This window comes from Moschus berezovskii, chromosome 10 (genome assembly GCF_049115385.1).
Source record: "Moschus berezovskii isolate FMDL1 chromosome 10, NW_MosBer_1.0, whole genome shotgun sequence".
In the NCBI taxonomy this organism is placed as follows: Eukaryota; Metazoa; Chordata; class Mammalia; order Artiodactyla; family Moschidae; genus Moschus; species Moschus berezovskii.
The window spans coordinates 83,372,006-83,393,745 of record NC_142469.1 but is presented as its reverse complement, the minus strand read 5'-3'; the positions used below and the strand labels follow the sequence as shown (position 1 = coordinate 83,393,745).

General features: G+C 44.3%; 1 protein-coding gene across 3 annotated transcripts in view; it reads left to right on the top strand.

Moving 5' to 3' along the window:
- Nucleotides 1–21,533, top strand: part of NHSL1 (NHS like 1) — a 153,372-nt gene extending 131,839 nt beyond the window's left edge. Inside the window, exons 5-8 of one of the 3 annotated variants that reach the window (XM_055433764.2) lie at nt 1,027–1,158; nt 9,451–12,588; nt 13,118–13,250; nt 17,854–21,533. In XM_055433764.2, the coding sequence (XP_055289739.2) occupies nt 1,027–1,158; nt 9,451–12,588; nt 13,118–13,250; nt 17,854–18,589 (4,139 nt within the window). In that variant the 3' untranslated portion in view covers nt 18,590–21,533. The remainder of the gene's footprint in view (nt 1–1,026; nt 1,159–9,450; nt 12,589–13,117; nt 13,251–17,853) is intronic. The other 2 variants (XM_055433768.2, XM_055433767.2) reach the window with 2 other exon arrangements.
- Nucleotides 21,534–21,740: the final 207 nt, after the last annotated feature.

The window sequence follows — 21,740 nt, the reverse complement described above, 5'->3', positions numbered from 1 at the left end:
ATTGTTCACAGCGTACCCACTTTTGAATGGGCATTGGTGTTGCTAAAAAGAGTGAATAATTTTTAAACTTGTCTTATAATATGGAAGTATATATTTTGTATGTGTACATATGTATTTTTTAAATCTCTTTTTGAGAAGAACCATTTAATAAGGTCAATGCTATAAAACTTCTCTTCAAATGTCAAGTAATTTAAAACAGACCAAATAGTAGTTGATATGTTACTATTTTAGGGTATCCCATGGTGTGATAATCACACAGCTTACAAACTAGAAAGGAAAACCTTCGATGTGGTATTCTGGGTTTGATTTCAACATATCCGTAATGAATTTATATCAACTTTTGAAAAGTGATTAAGAAACAGCGAGAAGCAGTTTAGCTTTAACAAACCGCAGTGCTCCTGGGTCTCATTGTAATAAAAGTACTTTATCATTATAAGGCTTTTTCATTATCCTTGTGTCTCACACCATAGCAATTACCGCAGTCTATTCGAATTAGGAGCCTCCTTGACTGAAGAAAAGTCTTCACCTAGGAATTCTTGATTAAGTTATTTGTTTCATCACATCAGACAAGACAGTACTTTAGTCTTTGGTGAGGACCAGATGAAGCAAATAAATTCATCTCCAGCTGATGTAAAGCGTGATTTCAGTGACCAGAACCAAAATACATGCTGATGTAAAGTGTGATTTTGGTGACCAAAGACTTCTGTGAAACACTTCCAAAATAACCCATTTTTTAAATAACACAAAATCACTCGTCCAGTGTGTTATTCACCAATTTGCATTTGCAAATGAGCTCAAGGTGCTTTCTTTGAATGGACGTACACCCAGAAACTGGAAAACAGCCTTATGATGCTAATGTGCTTTCCTCCCTTTTTTGCCCTTCAGCATCCATTCATCATTGTATGACTGGCTAACATCATCATTAATACCTTCTTATCATTTTACAACAAGCTTCTGGAAGAAAGTGCATGGTGTCGGCTTGCTTGAAAATAACATTGCTTTGCTTGTTCTACTACTCTGCATTAGGGGAGAATTTCGATCGCCAGGCCAGCCTTCGGCGGTCTCTAATTTACACAGACACTCTGATAAGACGACCGAAGAAAGTCAAAAGGAGAAAGACTATTACAGGAGTCCCTGACAGCATACAGAAGGAGCTAGGTATGGCTCATCAGAACTGTATTCTGTTGTCCCTCATTGCTACTCACCATTACTACCCTAACCTTATTGGTGGTCTTTGTGAAATCAATACATTCTGATAGCCTTTTGGTACCCCAAAGGGTCAGCTTCTTTCCTGAACGAGGCACTGGGTACAAATCTTAACATCCCATGCAAGTGATTTGTTGAATTTTGATGACAAGGTAAGAGGAAGAGCATATATGAAAACTATTGACTGGGATGATAGAAATTAAACAGTTATGTCATCATCTCTGTGTACCTTCAACAGAGGGCATGCCCACAGTAAAATTCACGTTCAGTTTAGAGCTTAAGTTTTCATGAAACCAAAAACTTATTCTAGGACTTCAGATTGTGAGTATGGACTTCATTAGTTATACTGACAATATTGGTGGCATTTTTTCATCCAACATCATTAGTAAATCCCAGTAAAATTGAAAATAGTTGTTTGTGTTGGATAATGCCTTACTGTTACCTCTGGTGAAACAAATTCATAGCTTTTTGATTTGGTATTTCTCAACATGTGGTTGAAAAACAGAAACCAAAAGTTTGTTTTGACTGGTGCAGAAGATGGTTTACTTCATTATTCACTCACCAATCTTGTTTCTGCTTATCTTTATATATGCTTTGGATAACGTTTTCTTTCTGTGTACATTGCCTCACCTGTTTTTTTCATGGTCCAACAGGAATGTCTACTGAGGCAGCAGGGACTTTAGTACCAGGCTGCTTCAGTTTGAATCCTGTCTCTGCCACTTACTTGCTGGGCAGCCTCAAGCTGGTTATTTCACCTCTCTGAGTCTACTTTTTCACTCAAAAAAAGTGTGGTTGCTGGTGTTAATAGAACCTAATTCATAGGGCTGTTTGAGGATTTAATGAATTTATACAGGTAGAGCACGTGGTACCTGGTATCTGCCTGCCAATGCAGGAGATGAGGGTTCAACCCCTGAGTCAGGAATGTCCCCTGGAGCAGGAAATGGCAAACCGCTCCTGTTTTCTTGCCTGGAAAACTCCATGGACAGAGGAGCCTGGTGGGCTACAATGTAATGGGGTCACAAAGAGTTGGACACAACTGAGTGCACACACACACACACACACACTACTATTAATATATACGTATTAGTTGCTATTGTAATTATTGTACCAACTTAATACTACCTATCTTGAATTTTGCCTTTTTCTCTTTGGTCAACCTGTGGACTTCTTTGCTTATAATTACTCAACATGAAGAAAACTAAGATCATGGCATCTGGTTGCATCACTTCATGGCAAATAGATAGGGAAACAGTGAAAACAGTGACAGAATTTTTTTGGGCTCCAAAATCACTGCAGATGGTGACTGCAGCCATGAAATTAAAAGACGCTTGCTCCTTGGAAGAAAAGCTATGACCAACCTAGACAGCATATTAAAAAGCAGAGACATTACTTTGCCGACAAATGTCTGTCTAGTCAAAGCTATGGTTTTTCCAGTAGTCATGTATGGATGTGAGAGTTGGATTATAAAGAAAGCTGAGCGCCGAAGAATTGATGCTTTTAAACTGTAGTATTGGAGAAGACTCTTGAGAGTCCCTTGTACTGCAAGGAGATCCAACTAGTTCATAGTAAAGAAGATCAGTCCTGAATATTCATTGGAAGGACTGATGTTGAAGCTGAAACTCCAATACTTTGCCACCTGATGCAAAGAACTGACTCATTTGAAAAGACCCTGTTGCTGGGAAAGATTGAAGGCTGGAGGAGAAGGGGACGACAGAGGATGAGATGGCTGTATGGCATCATCGACTCAATGGACATGAGTTTGAGTAAACTCTGGGAGTTGGTGATGGACAGGGAGGCCTGGCGTGCTATAGTCCATGGGGTTGCAAAGAGTCGGATGCAACTGAGCGACTGAACTGAACTGATATTTTTACTTTTATTTGCTATTGAGGGCTATACTCTAAAATCTCCAAAGCATGACTTCTGAACTTTCCTATCAATGTTTTAGGCACAATGAGTTTATCCTAGCAATGGTAGTATATGTCGTCGAGGTAGTTTCAGCTTCTAGGTGTCACAGACATCATTCCTACGTGCGTTTTTCCTGACACCCTTGCCTACATACATGCCTTGTATTAGGGAGGGAAGGCTTATTCTTGTTTACCTGGCATTTTCTCTCTTTACTGCCATCCAGTTCTACAGTACGTGTCCTCTGCCTTCCAGACTGCAACTACAAAGGGATGAATAGTGATGCTTTTCATCCGCACTAGGTAGCTTCAGTGACCCAGATGACAATGGATGCTCATCTTACCTCATAACACAGGGATTTTATCATGAACAAAGGCCAGATTGCATTCACAGGATTTACGAAGGCTGCCTCTGGTTCATGCCCTCACATCGCCTCCTTTAGTGGCCCAGGCCTCCTGTATCCCATTCTTTTATACTGTTTTTCTTTCTCCTTTAGGTGACAGGCAACTAATTTGAGAAAAAATAATGTGTACTGATATGTCTAGCAGATATTAAAGGGCTAATTTCTTACAGTACTCAGGTAACATTTATATTTGACTGCTCTTTTAGGAGATGCCTTAACCTAAAAAAGTAACTTTACAGACAGCTCTTTGTAAGATAACAAGGTTGATGTTTCCAGGTAGGCTACATTTTAAGTGACTTTCCAGTCAAAATGAGTAGGTTTTGGATGGCTTTGTGCCCAGAGTACAAGAATAGTTTGGCCCAGATAAAGATAGACATACACATAAATATTCAACATGAAATGTCTACCTATCTGTATATATGATTTCTAGAGCCTCAAAGTTATGAACTTTTAACACTTTTTTAACTGAGCCAATCATTATGGAGCCAGTAACTCAGTTGCCTCTTTGACCTTACTGGAAGTATCTGATCAGCTAGGTAAATCATATCTTCTGTAATTTTAATATTTTTAAAACTGGTGATAGAGTCTCTGATGCCCTCATTCATTTCTCTTTTGCCCATAACAGGAACACCACTAATACTGAGGCAAAAAAGAAAAAAGCTTCCCACACATCACCTGTGTTGTGAGTGTTGCCAAATAAGAAACTTTTGGTGTCACTGCACAGTTAATGACATGACCTAGATCGTGGCTGGAGGTCAGCTGAGACAGCTGTATCTAAGTTAGAGCTGTTTGTTTTTTTTTTTAAAGACAATTAGACAACCACTCTAGTTTTATAGATAGGCCAGTTGCAAGGACTAGTGGGTAGAGTAAGGGAAAGGAACATTTGAATACAGTGAAGTGAAGTGAAAGTTGCTCAGTTGTGTCCAACTCTCTGCAACCCCATGGACTGTGCAGTCTATGGAATTCTCTAGGCTAGAATACTGGAGTGGGTAGCCTTTTCCTTCTCCAGGGGATCTTCCCACATTTAGCAAAGAAGTTGGATTGTACCTTTCCTTGGAGAAGGCAATGGCAAGCCACTCCAGTACTCTTGCCTAGAAAATCCCATGGATGGAGGAGCCTGGTAGGCTGCAGTCCGTGGGGTCACTAAGGGTCGGACACGACCGAGTGACTTCACTTTCACTTTTCACTTTCACACATTGGAGAAGGCAATGGCAACCCACTCCAGTGTTCTTGCCTGGAGAATCCCAGGGACGGGGGAGCCTGGTGGGCTTCCGTCTATGGGGTCACACAGAGTCGGACATGACTGAAGTGACTTAGCAGCAGCAGCAGTACCTTTCCTTTGCTTCATTCATTTGGGCAAGGGTTGACTTTGCCCTTTTTCCTCATATTTTGTATTTGTAAGGCCTCTGATTTGAGAACTTTGTGCTATCTTACTAATTATTATCAAAAGTAGACACTTCTTAAGAATTAGTCTTCCTTAGATATGAAGCATGGGGAAGAATGAGTCAGACAAATTAGACTTTAAAAGAATATGATTATCCGAAAAAAAGACACTGTGGAAAAGATTCAGTCTGTCCATAAAACACTGCTGGGACTTTCAACTTTAAAGTCTAACCAGAGATGCTACTAGTGTTAGAGTTAATTGTGTTTAACTATATGCAGCTTCTTGGAGAAGGAAATGGTGACCCACTCCAGTGTTCTTGCTTGGAGAATCCCAGGGACAGGGGAGCCTGGTGGGCTGCCGTCTATGGGGTCGCACAGGCTGAAGCGACTTACCAGCAGCAGCATATGCAGCTTCTATGTCAAAATCTGTAGTGGACTCTAGAGACTGGTGAGCATATAAAGTTTTAAAATCAAGGTATGATATTTTCTGTTTAAAGCACATTGATGGTATGTAATTTGTTGCCTCCCATTTAAATAAAAGGACAAAGTGTCTTTTTCTTTATTTTCATCTTAAACGTACATGGAATTGTATTTGAGCAACCTGTTACGAGATTCCATCTTTTAGAACCAGATAAGATGATTTTGTTCATATATAAATATGTTTGGCTGCTGAATAGTCTGTGTTTTCCTGGAACTTATCCCAGTATGTTACTCCCCAAGGAGAAAAGGAGTTATTTAAAGGAATCTCCTTCTGAATAATTTTAGTTGGTTGATACTGAAAACATTACTTTAGGCCTGTCAAGACTTTTTAAAAAATTCATACATTAAGCCATAAATAAACTATCTTGTATATTTCTATCATCATTTTTATTACATGTGTTTTTTTAAAAGTTGGATAGATCTTGTAGTATTAAAAGTTAGAGAAAAAAATGTGTAATTTAAGCTTTCATATTTATTTAAATTAAAATCAAGTAAATCCCATCAAGATTTTTAGCAGCAGCTGAGTGGACTATATTTGTAGTTCTATTTTTGTAATTTTTGCTACTTAAGATAGCATTTGCCTGTGTCCTGTAATAATGTCACACTTTTTGTACTGTGAAAATATTGGAGGATCTGTTTCAGGAATAGAATTTCAGTGGTCCCTATGATAAATAATATATGAGTTGTTTTGTATGTATATTTTAGAGGTCTTTAGAAAAACATGGTTATTTTAAGAACTGTTTTGAACTGTAAGTGGTGAAGAAATGGCTATAGTACCATTTTCAGAAGCCTAGAATTCACATGCAACATTGTTACCTGAAAGAATCAAGATTTTGTTTATGATCTTTCAGTTCAGTTCAGTTGCTCAGTCGTGTCTGAGTTCAGTTCAGTTCAGTTGCTCAGTCGTGTCCGACTCTTTGTGACCCCATGAATCGCAACACTCCAGGCCTCCCTGTCCATCGCCAACTCCCGGAGTTTACCCAAACTCATGTGCATTGAGTCGATGATGCCATCCAGCCATCTCATTCTCTGTCGTCCCCGTCTCCTCCCACCCTCAATCCCTCCCAGCATCAGGGTCTATTCCAGTGAGTCAACTCGTCACATGAGGTGGCCAAAGTATTGGAGTTTCAGCCTCAGCATCAGTCCTTCCAATGAACACCCAGGACTGGTCTCCTTCAGGATGGACTGGTTGGATCACCTTGCAGTCCAAGGGACTCTCAAGAGTCTTCTCCAGCACCACAATTCAAAAGCATCAATTCTTCGACCCTCAGCTTTCTTCACAGTTCAACTCTCACATCTATACATGACCACTGGAAAAACCATAGCCTTGACTAGATGGACCTTTGTTGGCAAAGTAATATCACTACTTTTAATGTGCTATCTAGGTCGGTCATAACTTTCCTTCCAAGGAGTAAGCATCTTTTAATTTCATGGCTGCAATCCATCTTCAATGATTTTGGAGCCCAAAAAATAAAGTCAGCCACTGTTTCCCCATCTATTTGCCATGAAGTGATGGGACCAGATGATCTTAGTTTTCTGAATGTTGAGCTTTAAGCCAACTTTTTCACTCTCCTCTTTCACTTTCATCAAGAGGCTTTTGAGTTCCTCTTCAGTTTCTGCCATAAGGGTGGTGTCATCTGCAAATCTGAGGTTCTTGATATTTCTCCCGGCAATCTTGATTCCAGCTTGTGCTTCCTCCAGCCCAGCTTATGACCTTTAAAGACATTTAAAAATCTACCACTGACCTCATGTAAAAGCTAGTACAAATTTGAAAGAAAAAGATATGAAAATCCATCTCAGAATGAAATAAGGGGTGCTGAATGTTTGAATTGAACTGGTGTAAACTGATGTAGTCCTCCAAGTCAACCCTCCACCTTCTAAAAGGACTTCCCAGGTGGTGCTAGTGGTAAAGAACCCCCTTGCCGTTGCAGGAGATGTAAGAGAACTGGGTTCGATTCCTGGGTTGGGAAGATTTCCTGGAAGTGGGCATAGCAGCCCCGTCTAGTATTCTTGCCTGGAGAATCCCATGGAGAGAGGAGCTTGGCAGGCTATAGTCCATAGGGTCACAAAGAGTCGGACATGACTGAAGCGACTTAGCATGCACACACTCTAAAAGACTACTGCAAATATTTGCACCTTTTGGTTTTCTTTGCTTAAAGTGGATTTTTCTTGTCCCTACCCTTTTGCCCACTTCCCCTTTTTCCGAGGGAGAACGTCACACGTACACGTGTAGTGCGAGTGTGCAGTAAGTGTACTTGCAGAGGGCGGTGGCGAGGGGATGGATTTTCTTTGCCAAAGATATAAGCACGAAAATGATTCTTCATCATCACAGTGAAGGAAATAGCTTGGGAACCTTCATTGCAGGGTGGCTTCTCCCGTGCAGTTAATTCAAGACCATTGCCGCCATTTTAGCATCATGCTTTGCTGTTTGGATGAGTTATGCTGTCCAATCAGGGACAGGTATCATATGATGGCTAGTATAAATGGGGTAGGGAATGAGATCTTGGGAATCCCATCATCACCAGTGTCCTTACCCAGGTGAACAGTGATGCTTGTGGGCCCTTGTTAGATAATAACAACCTAGAAAGAATTATGGTTTCACTACTATTTTTCAAGATTTAATTGGTCCTAATGATAAGGAAATGGTAACCCACTCCAGTACTCTTGCCTAGAAAATCCCATGGACGGAGAAGCCTGGTAGGCTGCGGTCCATGGGGTTGCTAGGAGTCGGACACGACTGAGCAACTTCACTTTCACTTTCATGCATTGGAGAAGGAAATGGCAACCCACTCCAGTGTTCTTGCCTGGAGAATCCCAGGGACGGGGGAGCCTGGTGGGCTGCCGTCTATGGGGTCGCACAGAGTCGGACACGACTGAAGTGACTTAGCAGCAGCAGCAATGATTGCTACAAGTTGACTCACTGGAAAAGACTCTGATGCTGGGAGGGATTGGGGGCGGGAGGAGAAGGGGACGACGGAGAATGAGATGGATGGCTGGATGGCATCACTGACGCGATGGACATGAGTTTGAGTGAACTCTGAGAGTTGGTGATGGACAGGGAGGCCTGGCGTGCTGTGATTCATGGGATCACAAAGAGTCGGACATGGCTGAGCAACTGAACTGAACTGAATTGAATGATTGCTATGCATGGATTTTTCTTTTTCTCTATACACTTTGAGTAAGTTCTTGGCTTCATGATTTTATTTTAAGCTTTTCTTCTTTCCTAGGTAGCTTGAAATCTTTACCTACGTGTAAGGATTTTTTTCATCCATTTCCCTCCTTTAAACCCTGCCTCGTGCTACTGTTGCTGCTGCTTCTTCCTCTTCTTCTTTTTTAAAACATACTATTCTTTCTGTTTGGTTGTAAAGCTCCAAGAAATGAATAAGCCTAATTGGAGGAAATGTTCACTGGATCTGTTCCTGCTGCTTTTTCCCTCCCCAGAACACAACAGATTGCTACTGAATTTTGAATGTCACTAACAGACAGATGATAATGGCTTAAGATGGATAATGAAATGTTTGAAACACAGATGGACCTGTAAATCATTTTTTTCTTTTTCTTAGGACTTCCTTCTGACATAAAAATTAATGTAATTAACGCTGTTTTATACCAATATCCCTCCTAAATGATACCTCTGTAGCCCTTTTGTTGAGCTGCTACATTCATCTGTCTTTGAGAAAGACCGTCACTGCTAGATGGATGTTCTGTACAGTCACTGGATGGGTGAGAGTCTTACCTTTACCAAAAAGAGATTATGTAAAAAGGAAACCTTCCAAGGAGCCCTCAGCTTTGTTCTCAACGGGAGTACCTGAGAATTCCATATGCAGCACTTAATCTATAGGAGGCTATGAGGTATATATGAAAAGAAGTACGCGAAATTTATGATACAGGTCTTCATCTGAGGGGCCATCAGTAACTATTTAAACTGTCACCTAGGTGCTTATAGGCCAAATAGATTTTTTTTTTTCTTTTAAGTACAATACCACAGAATCAGAAGAGGGTGAGAGATCAAGGTGATGCACTCACATATTGATTTTTATTTTTAGGTGATGAGCTTCTTTATGCTTTCTCTCCAGCCTCAGGAGGCACTGGCCAAGATGATGTTGGTGGTCACTCGGAGTACACCCCAGACCACTACTCTACGCTCGGAAGGCTCGACAGCTATCGATCTACAGGACAGCGCTCAGAAACCAGGGATTCCAGCTGTCAGACTGAGGAAGTGAAAGTCGTACCACCTTCAATGAGAAGAATCAGAGCCCAGAAGGGGCAAGGCATTGCTGCTCAGATGAGTCACTTCTCAGGCTCCTCTGGGAACATGTCTGTGCTGAGCGACTCTGCGGGGGTCGTGTTCCCTTCCCGCCTCAACAGCGATGCCGGTTTCCACAGTCTTCCCCGGGCTGGAGCAAGGGCAAATGTTCAGTCCCTGGAACCACGGCTGGGCACCCTGGGCCCTGCAGAAGACCTGGGCGGCGCTTTCCCCTACCAGCGGGGTCACCCACAAATAGATGAAGACTTTGGGCATCTAGGAGCTGCCCCGAGGATGGGAACACTGTTGCGGCCCAAATCTCAGGAGCTGAGGCACTTCGAGGGTGAAAATGTAACCAGCCCTGCGTGTGTGGTGTCTCCTCACACGAGTTACTCTACCAGCATCATCCCAAATGCCACGCTCTCCTCCTCTTCAGAGATCATTGTGATTCACACCGCTCAGAGCTCAGGGCAGCTGGACAGTAAAATTACCAGCTCATCTTCATACTCTAAGGTCAGATCCAGAGAGCACCTCCTCTCCAGGCAGAAAGATGGTCATCATTCGTCCAGTGCAACCACACTGCTGTCCCTCTGTGACTCCGAAGTCTCTCTAAATACACCAGCAAATCGGGAGAATGGGTCCCAGGCCATGGCCTATAACTGTAGAAATAACCTGAGCATCCCAGCCCATCCCCAGGATGTGGACAACAAGAGTGAGTCCAGTTATTCAGGCAGCCGGGGCCAGGGTGGCAGCGTGGAGCCCTGGGAATACAGTGCCTCAGGTAGTGGGCGGGCATCCCCACTGAAGCCACATTTGGCAGCTCCTGGTTACTCCACTCCTGTAAGCAACACGAGCAGCTGCAGTTTGGACCAGACCTCTAACAAGGATGATACCAGGTCTGTGTATTCAGAGGACCACGATCGCTACTCCCCTACTCAGCACCCGGACTCTGGACACAGACCTGGGGATCTGTGCAATAGTAATGATGGCTTTGGGAACCCCAGGCACAGCGTGGTCAATGTTTTTGATGGACGAGCTCAGAGACACCAAGGGCACCGGTCCAATTGCCACGACAAATCCCTCGCCCGAAGCATTTCTTTGAAGAAAGCCAAGAAGCCACCCCTGCCACCCTCTCGGACGGACTCTCTGCGCAGGGTTCCCAAGAAGAACCTCCAGTCGAACGGGCAGGTGCTGAACGAGAGCCTGATCGCCTCGCTCCAGCACTCGCTGCAGCTGAACCTCCCGGGCAAGGGCGGCAGCTCGCCCTCCCAGAGCCCCTGCAGTGACTTCGAAGAACCGTGGCTGCCTCGCTCCCGCAGCCAGAGCACCGTGAGCGCCGGCAGCAGCCTGACCTCCGCCACGGCCGCCAACGTCTACTCCGTGTGCGGTCTCACGCCGGCACAGAGCGACACGAGCAGCGTCAAGTCCGAGTACACAGACCCGTGGGGTTACTACATTGACTACACGGGAGTGCAGGAAGATCAGGGGAACGCAGGCAGGGCCGGTCCGGCCGGCAGCGCCGCCTCACCTGGGAGTGGGCCGGACCGCCATCTCCTGGAGGGGTCCCGGGCCGTGGTACCCCCGGTGCCCGGTGGCGCCGTCAAACCAAAGATCACATCGCCGGAGAAGTCGCACAGAGTCACTTCTCCATCCAGTGGGTATTCCAGCCAGTCGAACACGCCCACCGCTCTCACCCCTGTGCCTGTGGTCTTAAAATCAGTGTCACCAGCCAATGGGAAGGGGAAGCCCAAACCCAGGGTGCCAGAAAGGAAGTCGTCTCTTGTATCTTCAGTATCCGTCTCCTCCTCCTCCGCGTCGCTTTCCTCGAATGCTTCCACCGAAGGAAGCGGGACGGTGAAGAAGCTGGATTCAGCGCTGGTGTCTCCGCTCGCGGCTGCTCCTCACGCCTCTCCTCCAGCCCCTTGTCCGGCTGACAAGTCTCCTTTCCTCCCTCCCCCGCCGCCTCTGGCAGATTTCTCCGAGGGCTCACCTCTGCCTCGCTCTCCCCTCTTCCCCCCTCCGCCACCAGAAGTGCTCACTCCCTTCTGTGCCCCCACCGATGTCTGCTTTCCTCCGCCCCCCACAGCGCTGAGCCCCCCTTTTCTGGATTCATCTGACTCCCTGCCACCTACGCCACCTGCCTTACCCCCCTCAGTGCCCCCGCCTGCCCCACCACTTGACCCCAAATTGATGAAAGATGCCAGGCCTTCTTTCAAGAAACCTGGCCAGTCAGAGTCCTCCCGGGAGACCTGCAGACAGCCTTCCATCAGGGAGGAGGGCAGCAGACCCCCCATGCCCCTGATCACCACCGAAGCGTTGCAGATGGTGCAGTTGAGGCCGGTGAAGAAGAACTCAGGAACCGAGGTAGCCCCCTTACAGGAACACGCATCTCAGGAAAAACGAACTCCGGTTGTTCCCCAGTATCATTTAAAGCCATCTGCTTTCCTGAAATCCCGAAATAGCATACATGAAATGGAGAGTGAAAGCCAGCCTGCTTCCACGACGAGCTCGCTCCCGACTCCTGCCAAGAGCTCGACTCAGGGTCACCAGGACAGTGCAGCCGAGCGTGGCCTCCGGAGCCACAGCCCGGCCAGGGAGGCGGAGGCCGCAGTGGTTGCCACGCCGCCCCTCGGCCCGTCGCCCAGCAGGAAGCCGCCCCCCATTTCCAAGAAGCCCAAACTGTTCCTCGTGGTGCCACCTCCGCAGAGGGATTTCACGGCGGAGCCCGCAGAGAACGTGAGCGCGGCATCTCCTAGCCCCGGGAGCGGAGAAGCAGGAGAGAGGGGTGCAGCAGGGGCTGGTTCCGATGCTACCGACTCTGGCAGCTCGGTGGTTCTTGTGGGAGGAGCTGCAGGATCCGCGTCCCCGGGCAGAGTGGAAGCCAATGTCCAAGTGGTGCCAGCCCCTGCGGAGGAGCCGGGCGCCAGGAACGGTGTGGAGAGCTGCCTGCCTCCGCAGGACCCAGGGCGTGAGTCTGGTTTTCTCTTGTTCCCCTAGACCGTTCGCAGCTGAAGCGAGTAGGGCTGGTGCGTGCTCAGGTTCAAGCCGGCTGCATGTGGGCTCCCTGTGCCGCCTCGCGCTTAGGTTACCAACTTGGCATTTCTATAATTTGGTGGTGTTGTTTTTTTTTTAATATCCAGATCTAAGGGTAGAGCTCATAGAAGGGCAGAAAATAGAAGGGGTGGGGTGGTGGGCAGCAGATTGAGTATTAAATAACTGAGTAATCCACCCCCCCCAGAGAGCAGCAAATAAATATTACAGCAAAATTTAAGAGAGATTCTGTTTTATCTCGACTTTTAACAGAAAAGCCTGAGCTTTGACTGTCATGCTTGTGTCATTTCCCCATCTTTGTGATATATCAGACAACAGACCCTGCTGCTTCTCCCTGGGATTCTCACGTTGTCAGGAATGGCAGAGAAGCATATTTGGGAGCTTGGCTAAAGACTGAAATTCAAGTCATTCATGCATCTTGTGTCTGCCTGCTTGCTTCTCCATAGCTGGGGTGCCGGAGGCTGAGACAGCCAGTTCTTCCTCAGAGACCTGTGACTTCCTTAAGGACGACGGGGGTGATGAGGTGATGACCCCCAGTAGACCCCGGACCACAGAAGACCTTTTTGCAGCTATTCACAGGTATCCAGATCTCCTTCCTCTTTTTTGAATCTACTTTATGAATCCCCCTTTACAAATCGGTTCTCAGTGTGTTTTTCTTGAGGTTCTTACTCTCAGCTAACTGAACTTCATTAACTTGATTGTTGATTTTTTAGTTTTTTTCTATATTTTTATTTCCCTTAACTCCAATTTCTGTTTTACTGATTTTTATGATGACGTGGGGGACAGAGGGTCAGTGTGATGATGTTTGGTTGGCCTTCCTCTTGCTAGCAAGAAATGCAGTGTCACTATATTTGACTGAATGTTTACAAGAGTTGAGTTAGAATAGCCAGTGATCCAGTCTAGGATTAGGGATGCTGTGTTCTGTGGACTTAACAGGCACAGACTAGCTCTACAGGACTTCTTTCCTAAGTGTTTTGTTTTATTGCTTTTATTATTTTCATTTTACAGAAAAACTAGGTTTTTATAATGTAACTTCTTTGGCTACTGAAATGTTTCAATAAAAGAGTACATCTTTTATAAGCAGGAGCAAAAGGAATTTAAATTTATTATTGTATACTGCTGGTGCCATCTGCTGGCATCAGAAATTATTGGGTTTTTAAAAAATGTGGAGTAAATTTTTCAGAGTAACTGCCTGAACTGTTGTACTTTTTACATGCGATCACCTTAAAGAGTGATTTAGCACTATAGTTTTATTTGTTGCCTAATTTTTCTGGCTATAAGCAGTTGAATTATCTCATAGAAGTGTCATTGTAAAAATGGATAAGATTGTATTTGTGCAAGTACTTTAAACTGTATGCTGTATAAAACCTGTGCTTTCTCCTAGAATTCTTTACCACAATATTTTCAGATAACTCTTATGAGTGCCCCTGTGCTGCCAAGGCCTTATATTTCCCCAAACCAAGGTCCCCTTTCTTCCTGCTGAAACTAAACATCTGTAAAATCATTTGATTCTCTGTGTGAGTAGCCTGTGTCAGGAGTGTTTTCCCAGTTCTTGGAATCTAACTGCAGTGGCTGTGATCACATGAGATGAAAAGCATAGGATGTGCTGTCCCTACCTGAGATTCCTCGTGCAAGGTGTAAACATCTAACTTGGCCCAGGGCAGGGGGGTGGGGACCAAACAACCAAGCTGATGAATCAAAGTGTTTGTTAAGAATTGTATTCCTTGCTTTTGGTTCCAGTATTGGTATAATGTCCTGATAGACCCTCAACTCTGCCTCTGTAACATTGTCTGACTGGTCTCTTGTCATTAGAAATTTTAAAAAGTAGCTAGTTATCAAATTATTCCTGCAAACAGGGGAAATGAAAATGCCACATCCTTTGAAACCAACTTCAAAGACATTTGTAGAGATTTACACAGATGTTTCTAACCAGAAGCATGCTGGACATCTAATAGGCTTCCCATGATTGTTTTCTGAATTAATTGGGACCAATTGGAATTTAACTGTTAGGAAATTCTTCCAAGGCCTGACATCTTCCATTTGGTATGGGATGCACTAGGTTGCCAAATATGCAGACATATATGTATTTAAAATAGAAGATGTGTTGCTGGTTGCTCTGTGTACTAAATACTTAGTGTCAGGGACAAACCCAACTGTTGTGGGACCAAATTACTACATACTTTTCCTAAAAATATGTGAAAAATCTCTTCTACATTTTATTTTGGCAACCCTCTTAAGGCACTAAAAAAAAAATTGTGGTTTCTCCTACTAGGGAGTTATATCTACTGCAGATGCAGAAACTGGCCAGTCTGTGTTGTTCCATGTACACATGATAGAAGTGAAGACCGAATAGGGTGTGGTTTGCAGAGTGAAAGCAAGGATGCAGGCTATTTTTAGTAGACAGTTAATAGATTAGCACACATAATAGGAAGCCATCTAAAGTCTTTGAGTTTTAGGGCTTTATTTTATATTCTTCAGTAGCTAAGCTAATAATTTAAAATAAAGAATATCTAAATTGAAACACAGCTTTCAAATTTTGTAATGCAAATTAATTCACTTCAGATTTAAAGCCAGATGGAGAATGTAGAACACCACCACTTGAAGTGTGAAGTTTTTATATTTATTGAAGTAATTAGTTTTTAAGCCAGTGTTAACTGTTTAAGCATGTTTTAAATAGCCATCTTCCTTAGAAATACACACACAGTGTGTGTGTGTGTATGTGTGTACATAGCACACATAATATGCCGAGAATTCCTGTATTTAGATTTAATTATCATTTTTGGGGGCAGTTGCTCTTAAGAAACAACAGTACTTTTATAAATTCCCATCTTCTCTTCATTCTGAATCTACAATTAAAAGGCCTGTCGGACACGACTGAGCGACTGAACTGAACTGAACTGAATTGCAGATTTAATCAAACATAGCTATGGCTTATTATATGGCTCTCAGAACACCCTCTCAAGTTAAAAGCCCAACAAAAAAATTATCCTAAAACCAATACCTGCAAGAATCAGATGAGCAGAGATGTCTTTGGGAAGAAACCAGAATAAATTGTGAGGTCATGTGCTTTATGTAGAAAGACAGTCCATCAAATTCTACTTCTTGTATTAAGCTGTGTGACTTCACCCTCTGGACATTGATTACTTTTTCTGGCTGGACCAAACCATCTAATTGTTTTCCAGTTCTGAAATTCTGAGATGTTATTGTTTCCATGGGTTTTGTCAGTGGGTCAGTAACTTACTCTGAAGCAATGCTCTTGTTGACAGTGGAGCAGGGTCATGGAACCTAAGTTTCATAGGCTAGTTAATGCCGTCCCAAAGGAGCTTGCATGATGTCAGCTCTGGCCACCCCATTCAGTGTCTTAATTGGATTTTTACCACTTCTGATCTTTCATTTTGGTCTTCTTGTTGACCAGAAGCATGGAGAGGATCCTGGAAGCACCTAGCCCAGGGCAACCATCACAGCCTATCCTCCCCTGTGCCTGGCTGTGCAGGACATGTAAAAGCATCACTGAAGCCGAGCTGATAGCAGGAAGGGAGAGTTACATTTCCCTAAATGACACTGAAAGGTTTGTTAGGCACCTACTCTATGCCTGACACTTTAAGGCCGTAACTGCATTTATCGCGACTGATAAGCTATGAGCTATCTACTGTTTTGCCCCCTTTTCCAGATAGGAAACAGGATCAGAAACTTGCCCCAAGTCACAGAGCAAGGAAGCTTTCGCGGTGGGTAAAGCCAGGTCTATATGACTCCAGAGATCCTTTATCTCACTGAATCCTCACAAACCTGTGAGGCTGGTATCATCACCTGTATTTTACAAGTATGAAAAACTTGTAAATAGGTGAATTACTGGTCCAGGATTACATAGTTAAAAGTTGCTCAGATTCAACTCTTAAATCTCTATATTTCAGATAGTATCCTTTCAACCTTTGTCCGTTGCATGTTCTAGGATTTTACAGCAGAAGAAGAGGTATAACCACATATTTTTAAAATACATTGTTTTCTTAAAGCAAGCTCAGCCTGCACTTAGCTGAGTGATTCATCCCACACTGAGTGGTTCTTATGAAGACACCAGCAAGGGGCCACTTGGATCATCTGCTTTATTTTCTGTAATTCACTCTCAGCAGAAAACACATTGAGCAGGGAGGTTCTTAGAGACTGAGGACAAGGACTACCCCCAGGACAGTTTTACTCTCCCTGAAGGCCCCTCCTCTTTCACGCTCTACCCCATTCTTCACATTCTCCGGGTCAGTCAGAGGATGTCAGTCAGGAAACAGGATCTAGTGTGGAAGGTTCACTCTTGTTTTCTGGAAAGTTGGATTTCTAGGAGTTGACATATGGTCCAGTAAGAGCTAAAGCAAACTGGTTTTATGTCAAACTCTAGAATGACTGAGAATGTAAAAGTTAGCATTGTCCTAGAAGCTGAGGTCGGAGAAGGCAATGGCAAGCCACTCCAGTACTCTTGCCTGGAAAATCCCATGGATGGAGAAGCCTGGTAGGCTGCAATCCGTGGGGTCGCTAGGGGTCAGACACGACTGAGCGACTTCACTTTCACTTTTCACTTTCCACTTTTCACACATTGGAGAAGGAAATGGCAACCCACTCCAGTGTTCTTGCCTGGAGAATCCCAGGGACGGGGGAGCCTGGTGGGCTTCCGTCTATGGGGTCACACAGAGTCGGACACGACTGAAGTGACTTAGCAGCAGCAGCAGCAGAAGCTGAGGTAGGGGGCCTGTCTCAGTGTGCGGGATATTCTAGGAGTTGGCTTATCTACTAGATCATTCAGGTGCCAGCACCAAGCAAGAAATGGAAGAGTAGAAAGAAAGGAAGGTCAGCCCCAATATCAGTCGTATGTAGAAGAGTTAAATAAGAAGTGGCAATTATGAAAAGATTTGGAAATGATCCTATCCAGAGTAAGATAATATGATGTTTGAGATTTATTTCAAAATAATCCAGTGAGTGTGGAAATGAAGTCACAGTGACCATACGTTAATTATCATAACTGGGTCAGGGACACGCATAGTAATACAATGAACGATTCTTTTTGCTGGGTGTTTGGAACTTTCCATAGTGAAAATAATAGATGGTGGCCTGAATATCAGTAAGAGAAGCATAGTGGTTGTGGCCCACATCCAGTGGTCCACCGGGAGTTAACCTTCATCTTAATGTTATTAAATCCCAGGTCTAAGAGGAAAGTCCTTGGCCGTAAAGATTCAGATGATGATCACTCCCGAAACCATTCTCCCTCCCCGCCAGTGACACCCACTGGCGCCGCCCCCAGCCTGGCCCCCCAGAAGCAAGTGGGGTCCATTCAGAGAAGCGTCCGGAAGAGCAGCACCAGCAGTGACAACTTCAAGGCTCTGCTGCTGAAAAAGGGGAGTCGCTCGGATACCAGCGCCCGCATGTCAGCAGCAGAGATGCTCAAGAACACAGACCCTAGATTCCAGAGGTCAAGGTCGGAGCCATCGCCAGACACGCCCGAGAGCCCGTCAAACTGCTCCCCGAGCAAGAACAGGAGGGCGCAGGAGGAGTGGGCCAAGACCGAAGGCTTGATGCCTCGGAGTCTGTCCTTCTCCGGCCCCAGGTACGGCCGCAGTCGAACGCCGCCTTCCGCCGCCAGCAGCAGGTACAGCGTGCGGAACCGGATCCAGAGCAGCCCCATGACTGTCATCTCAGAGGGTGAAGGGGAAGCCACGGAGCCCGTGGACGGCACGGCTCTTCGCGCCCCGGGTGCTGCGAGGGGATGTTCGCTGGATGGACTGGCGCGGGCCGGTGTGGATGAGGGCAGCCTGCTCTGTGCCGGGGGACCCGCTGCCCCGCTGGGGGCCCAGGCTCCTGGTCCGGCAGTGGGGCTGCCCAGAGCAGAGGGCAGGGTCCCTTCAGCACAGCGAGGCGCCCTCGCCGGGGATAAGAGTTAGGGGCAAGAAGCGCCCAGGTGATGTGGGGAGAGGTGCAGCCCATGGCTCTAGCAAGCCTGACCGGTCTCCTGCCCTGCCTTGGCCCGTGATCCCGCGCAGCATCTGTGCTGTGGGCCCGGGCACCACCAGCCTCGCCGCGGAGGGGAAGGGCTGTTGAGGACTCACGTGGCACTTGCCCTGTGGCTTAAACGCAAGTAGAAGCTTAACTTCTGAAAGTGCTTCCTGGGGAAGATTTTTTTTTTTTTTTTTTTCGCTAAATGCTGGGTGTGTGTGGAGGGATGTTCATGTGTGTGTGCATTCAAAACACTTTTTACATTAAAAGGCACACACACACACCACCACCGCCACCAGCACGTACAGAAATAGGAGAGCTGTTAAGCTAGGTAGAGTAATGGAGCCTTCTGGGCTGGGTGGTAATTGCTTTAAAAGTATCATGTTTATGGAAATTAGCTCCAGGGAGAGAACCATTACTTCTAGGAAAGAGGGGGTAGGTTTCCTGGTTCTGAGCACATGGGGGTATGGGCTTTCCAGGCGAGCGGGTGGTTACCCCCAAAAGTTGGAAAAGGGCTAAGCGACTAATTGGTTCAGGTACTTCCTTTTTTGTAAAAACGACAGACATGTGGACATGGCAATGCTGTAACTCAGGGTCTGCTGCTGTGCAGCAGAGACACCACTCCTAGCCTGGTTGGAAGAAATGTGGGTCGTTTTTTAATGCCTTGCCTCCCTGAGTAGCAGCTGAGACCTCCTTGGAGAACAGAAAGGACAGTGGCCCATGCAGAGACGGTAATGGGGATGAGAGTAGGGGAGAGGAGCAAGTGATACACTGCTGGAATTTGGTTCCTGCTTATTCAATAAAATTATTTTTCAGAATTAAACTTTAAAACTTGCACTACAGAACTGTGGGTGGAGCCTTTCCTTTTACAACTGTTTTCTTTTTTTTTTTTTTTTTTTTACACCAGACTTTAAACTTCCATTTGGTAATTTCTTATCACTTGAAATGTCAACATTTGCTAACTTTTGGTTGCACCAAAGAAAAAGTTAACGCTATTTTTCCTTGAACTGCCTGCGGTATCATGTCCTCACTTAGAAAGGTTTATCAAAATATATTATATACTATCTTACTTGGAAGAAAATGCTGACGAGCTCTTTTTGGTCAAATAAAGTGATAAAACATTGGCAGGGCTTGGCTCTTAATTAGCCCTGGGCAATGAGTTTTTAGATTAAAAAGATTTTTTGCATCATTTGGTTTGTGTGTTTTTGTATTTTTTATAAATAATTGAATTTGGCTAATTACCTTCTAATCTTCTCCGGTTAGAATTTTAACACTTTTAGACTTGGAAGAAAAGTGTGTAAAGTATTTATTTTTATGTGATATTCTTGTGACCACTTCCTCCCAACTGTTGTGTACATAGACTTCTTTATTTGTTGGTTCAATAAAATCAGAGTCTTGTGTTCTTCATCAGAAGGACCTCAGATGAGAGTACTGAGATTATTGGCCTAAATTCAATGCAGTTGCCAATTATCATCTTTTTTGGTGTGACAATATCATCTAAAAGCTGGACTGCACAGGCTCAGTCATTGTAAGGTTTACACTGTAAAATACGACAAACCCATTTTACATGCATCTTTGAAACAAAAATAAATCTAAAGAATTAAGACTCCTATTCTCTGAAGAAAGCAAAACACGTCTTTTCACACAACCAAATATCAAAACCTGACACTTGGCCAAGAGCAAAAGGACTGTCTACCATTTGGAGCGAGTGTATTCTACATTGGGCACAAGAATCTTTTATCCTCAGTTTCAGAAAAGTGACATTGGCTTTCGGATATGAAATCGTCTCATAGCTACCTAAAAAAGATGAAAATGTTACTTGGATATCAGAAAACAAATTTAATATATAAATCATTTATGTTGAAGGTAAAATAAGTACCCTCAAAACTAATGATAAAACTTTTTTTAATCTCCATTTGTAAAGGAAAAATATACTAGGTTTTTTCATTCACTTTGAATAAAACAATTGTAAAGTAAATATGTGAATCTTTTTTGTTCTTGTTGTCTGTACATGCATTTTTGAATGATGAGTTAGGTCTTCTTGTACCGAACTGCTGAGTGCTTTGCTGGATACAGACAGAACAGCAGTGACGACCAGAAGGTGCGTGTGGGAGGTGAGGACCCAACAGAGAAGAGATAGAACATCACGGACACTGTGGACAGTGCCGTCTAAAAGGACAGTGGGAAAAGCAGCTCTTAAGTGATGTCTTGTGGACTTTTGAATAAAATCCCAATAATGTGTTGACTGAGAGTTTAGGTCATGTGACATGTGGAGAGATGCGAGAGCTTTGCACACCATGGATGAAATATAGGGAGATGAGAATCTAGACTCATCCCAGAACAGGCATTTTCAGGTTTGCTAGTTGATTTCCTCTGTGGGACTGGCTGCTGTTAATGAACACATTGTATTTAAAAACTCAACGAAGGCAGACTTGTTCACTCTTCCTTATACCCCAGACTTGAAAGCCCCCACCACCACCCTGGCTAAGCTATTTCCACCTTATTTTTTTCTGAGAGTTGGGAGAGAAACAAATGACCATTTGGTCTGTCAGTTGGAAGCAGCCTTAGCTTTCATCTGATTTCTGCCCTCCTGCTTCTACAGAATGTTGATTGTAACCATTGCTTCTCCTGTGGGGATGGGAGCATATTTGAGGAACACAATGTTGAGGAAAGAAAAGGAGGCATTTCTTTATCTCGATCTTGTTTCCTGTCTGCTAACACCACATCCAGCTCTGGGGCGAGCATCCCGGGAGGACAGGAGGAACACAAGATCGGCCTTGTTGGTTCTGCATTAATGTGCTTAATTGAATTTGTATAATTGTTTATATTGCTGGGATTTCGTCATGAAATGAGCACAATAGGATAATTAACTTTCACAAATATTAGGATATTGTTGAGGTGGGGAAGAAGGGTCTTTTGAATAAAACATGGACCTGATTCTTGAGGTCTGATTTCCTTCTATAAACTATTCAGTTACTGTAACATAGTTTTTTTGGGGTTTTTTTTTTTTTTGCAGTGAGTGAGCTGCCCTAAACTACCTTGCTCAGAGGCCAGCTTTTATTCACAGAACCAGAACTAGTGACCTATAGTCATTTGTTT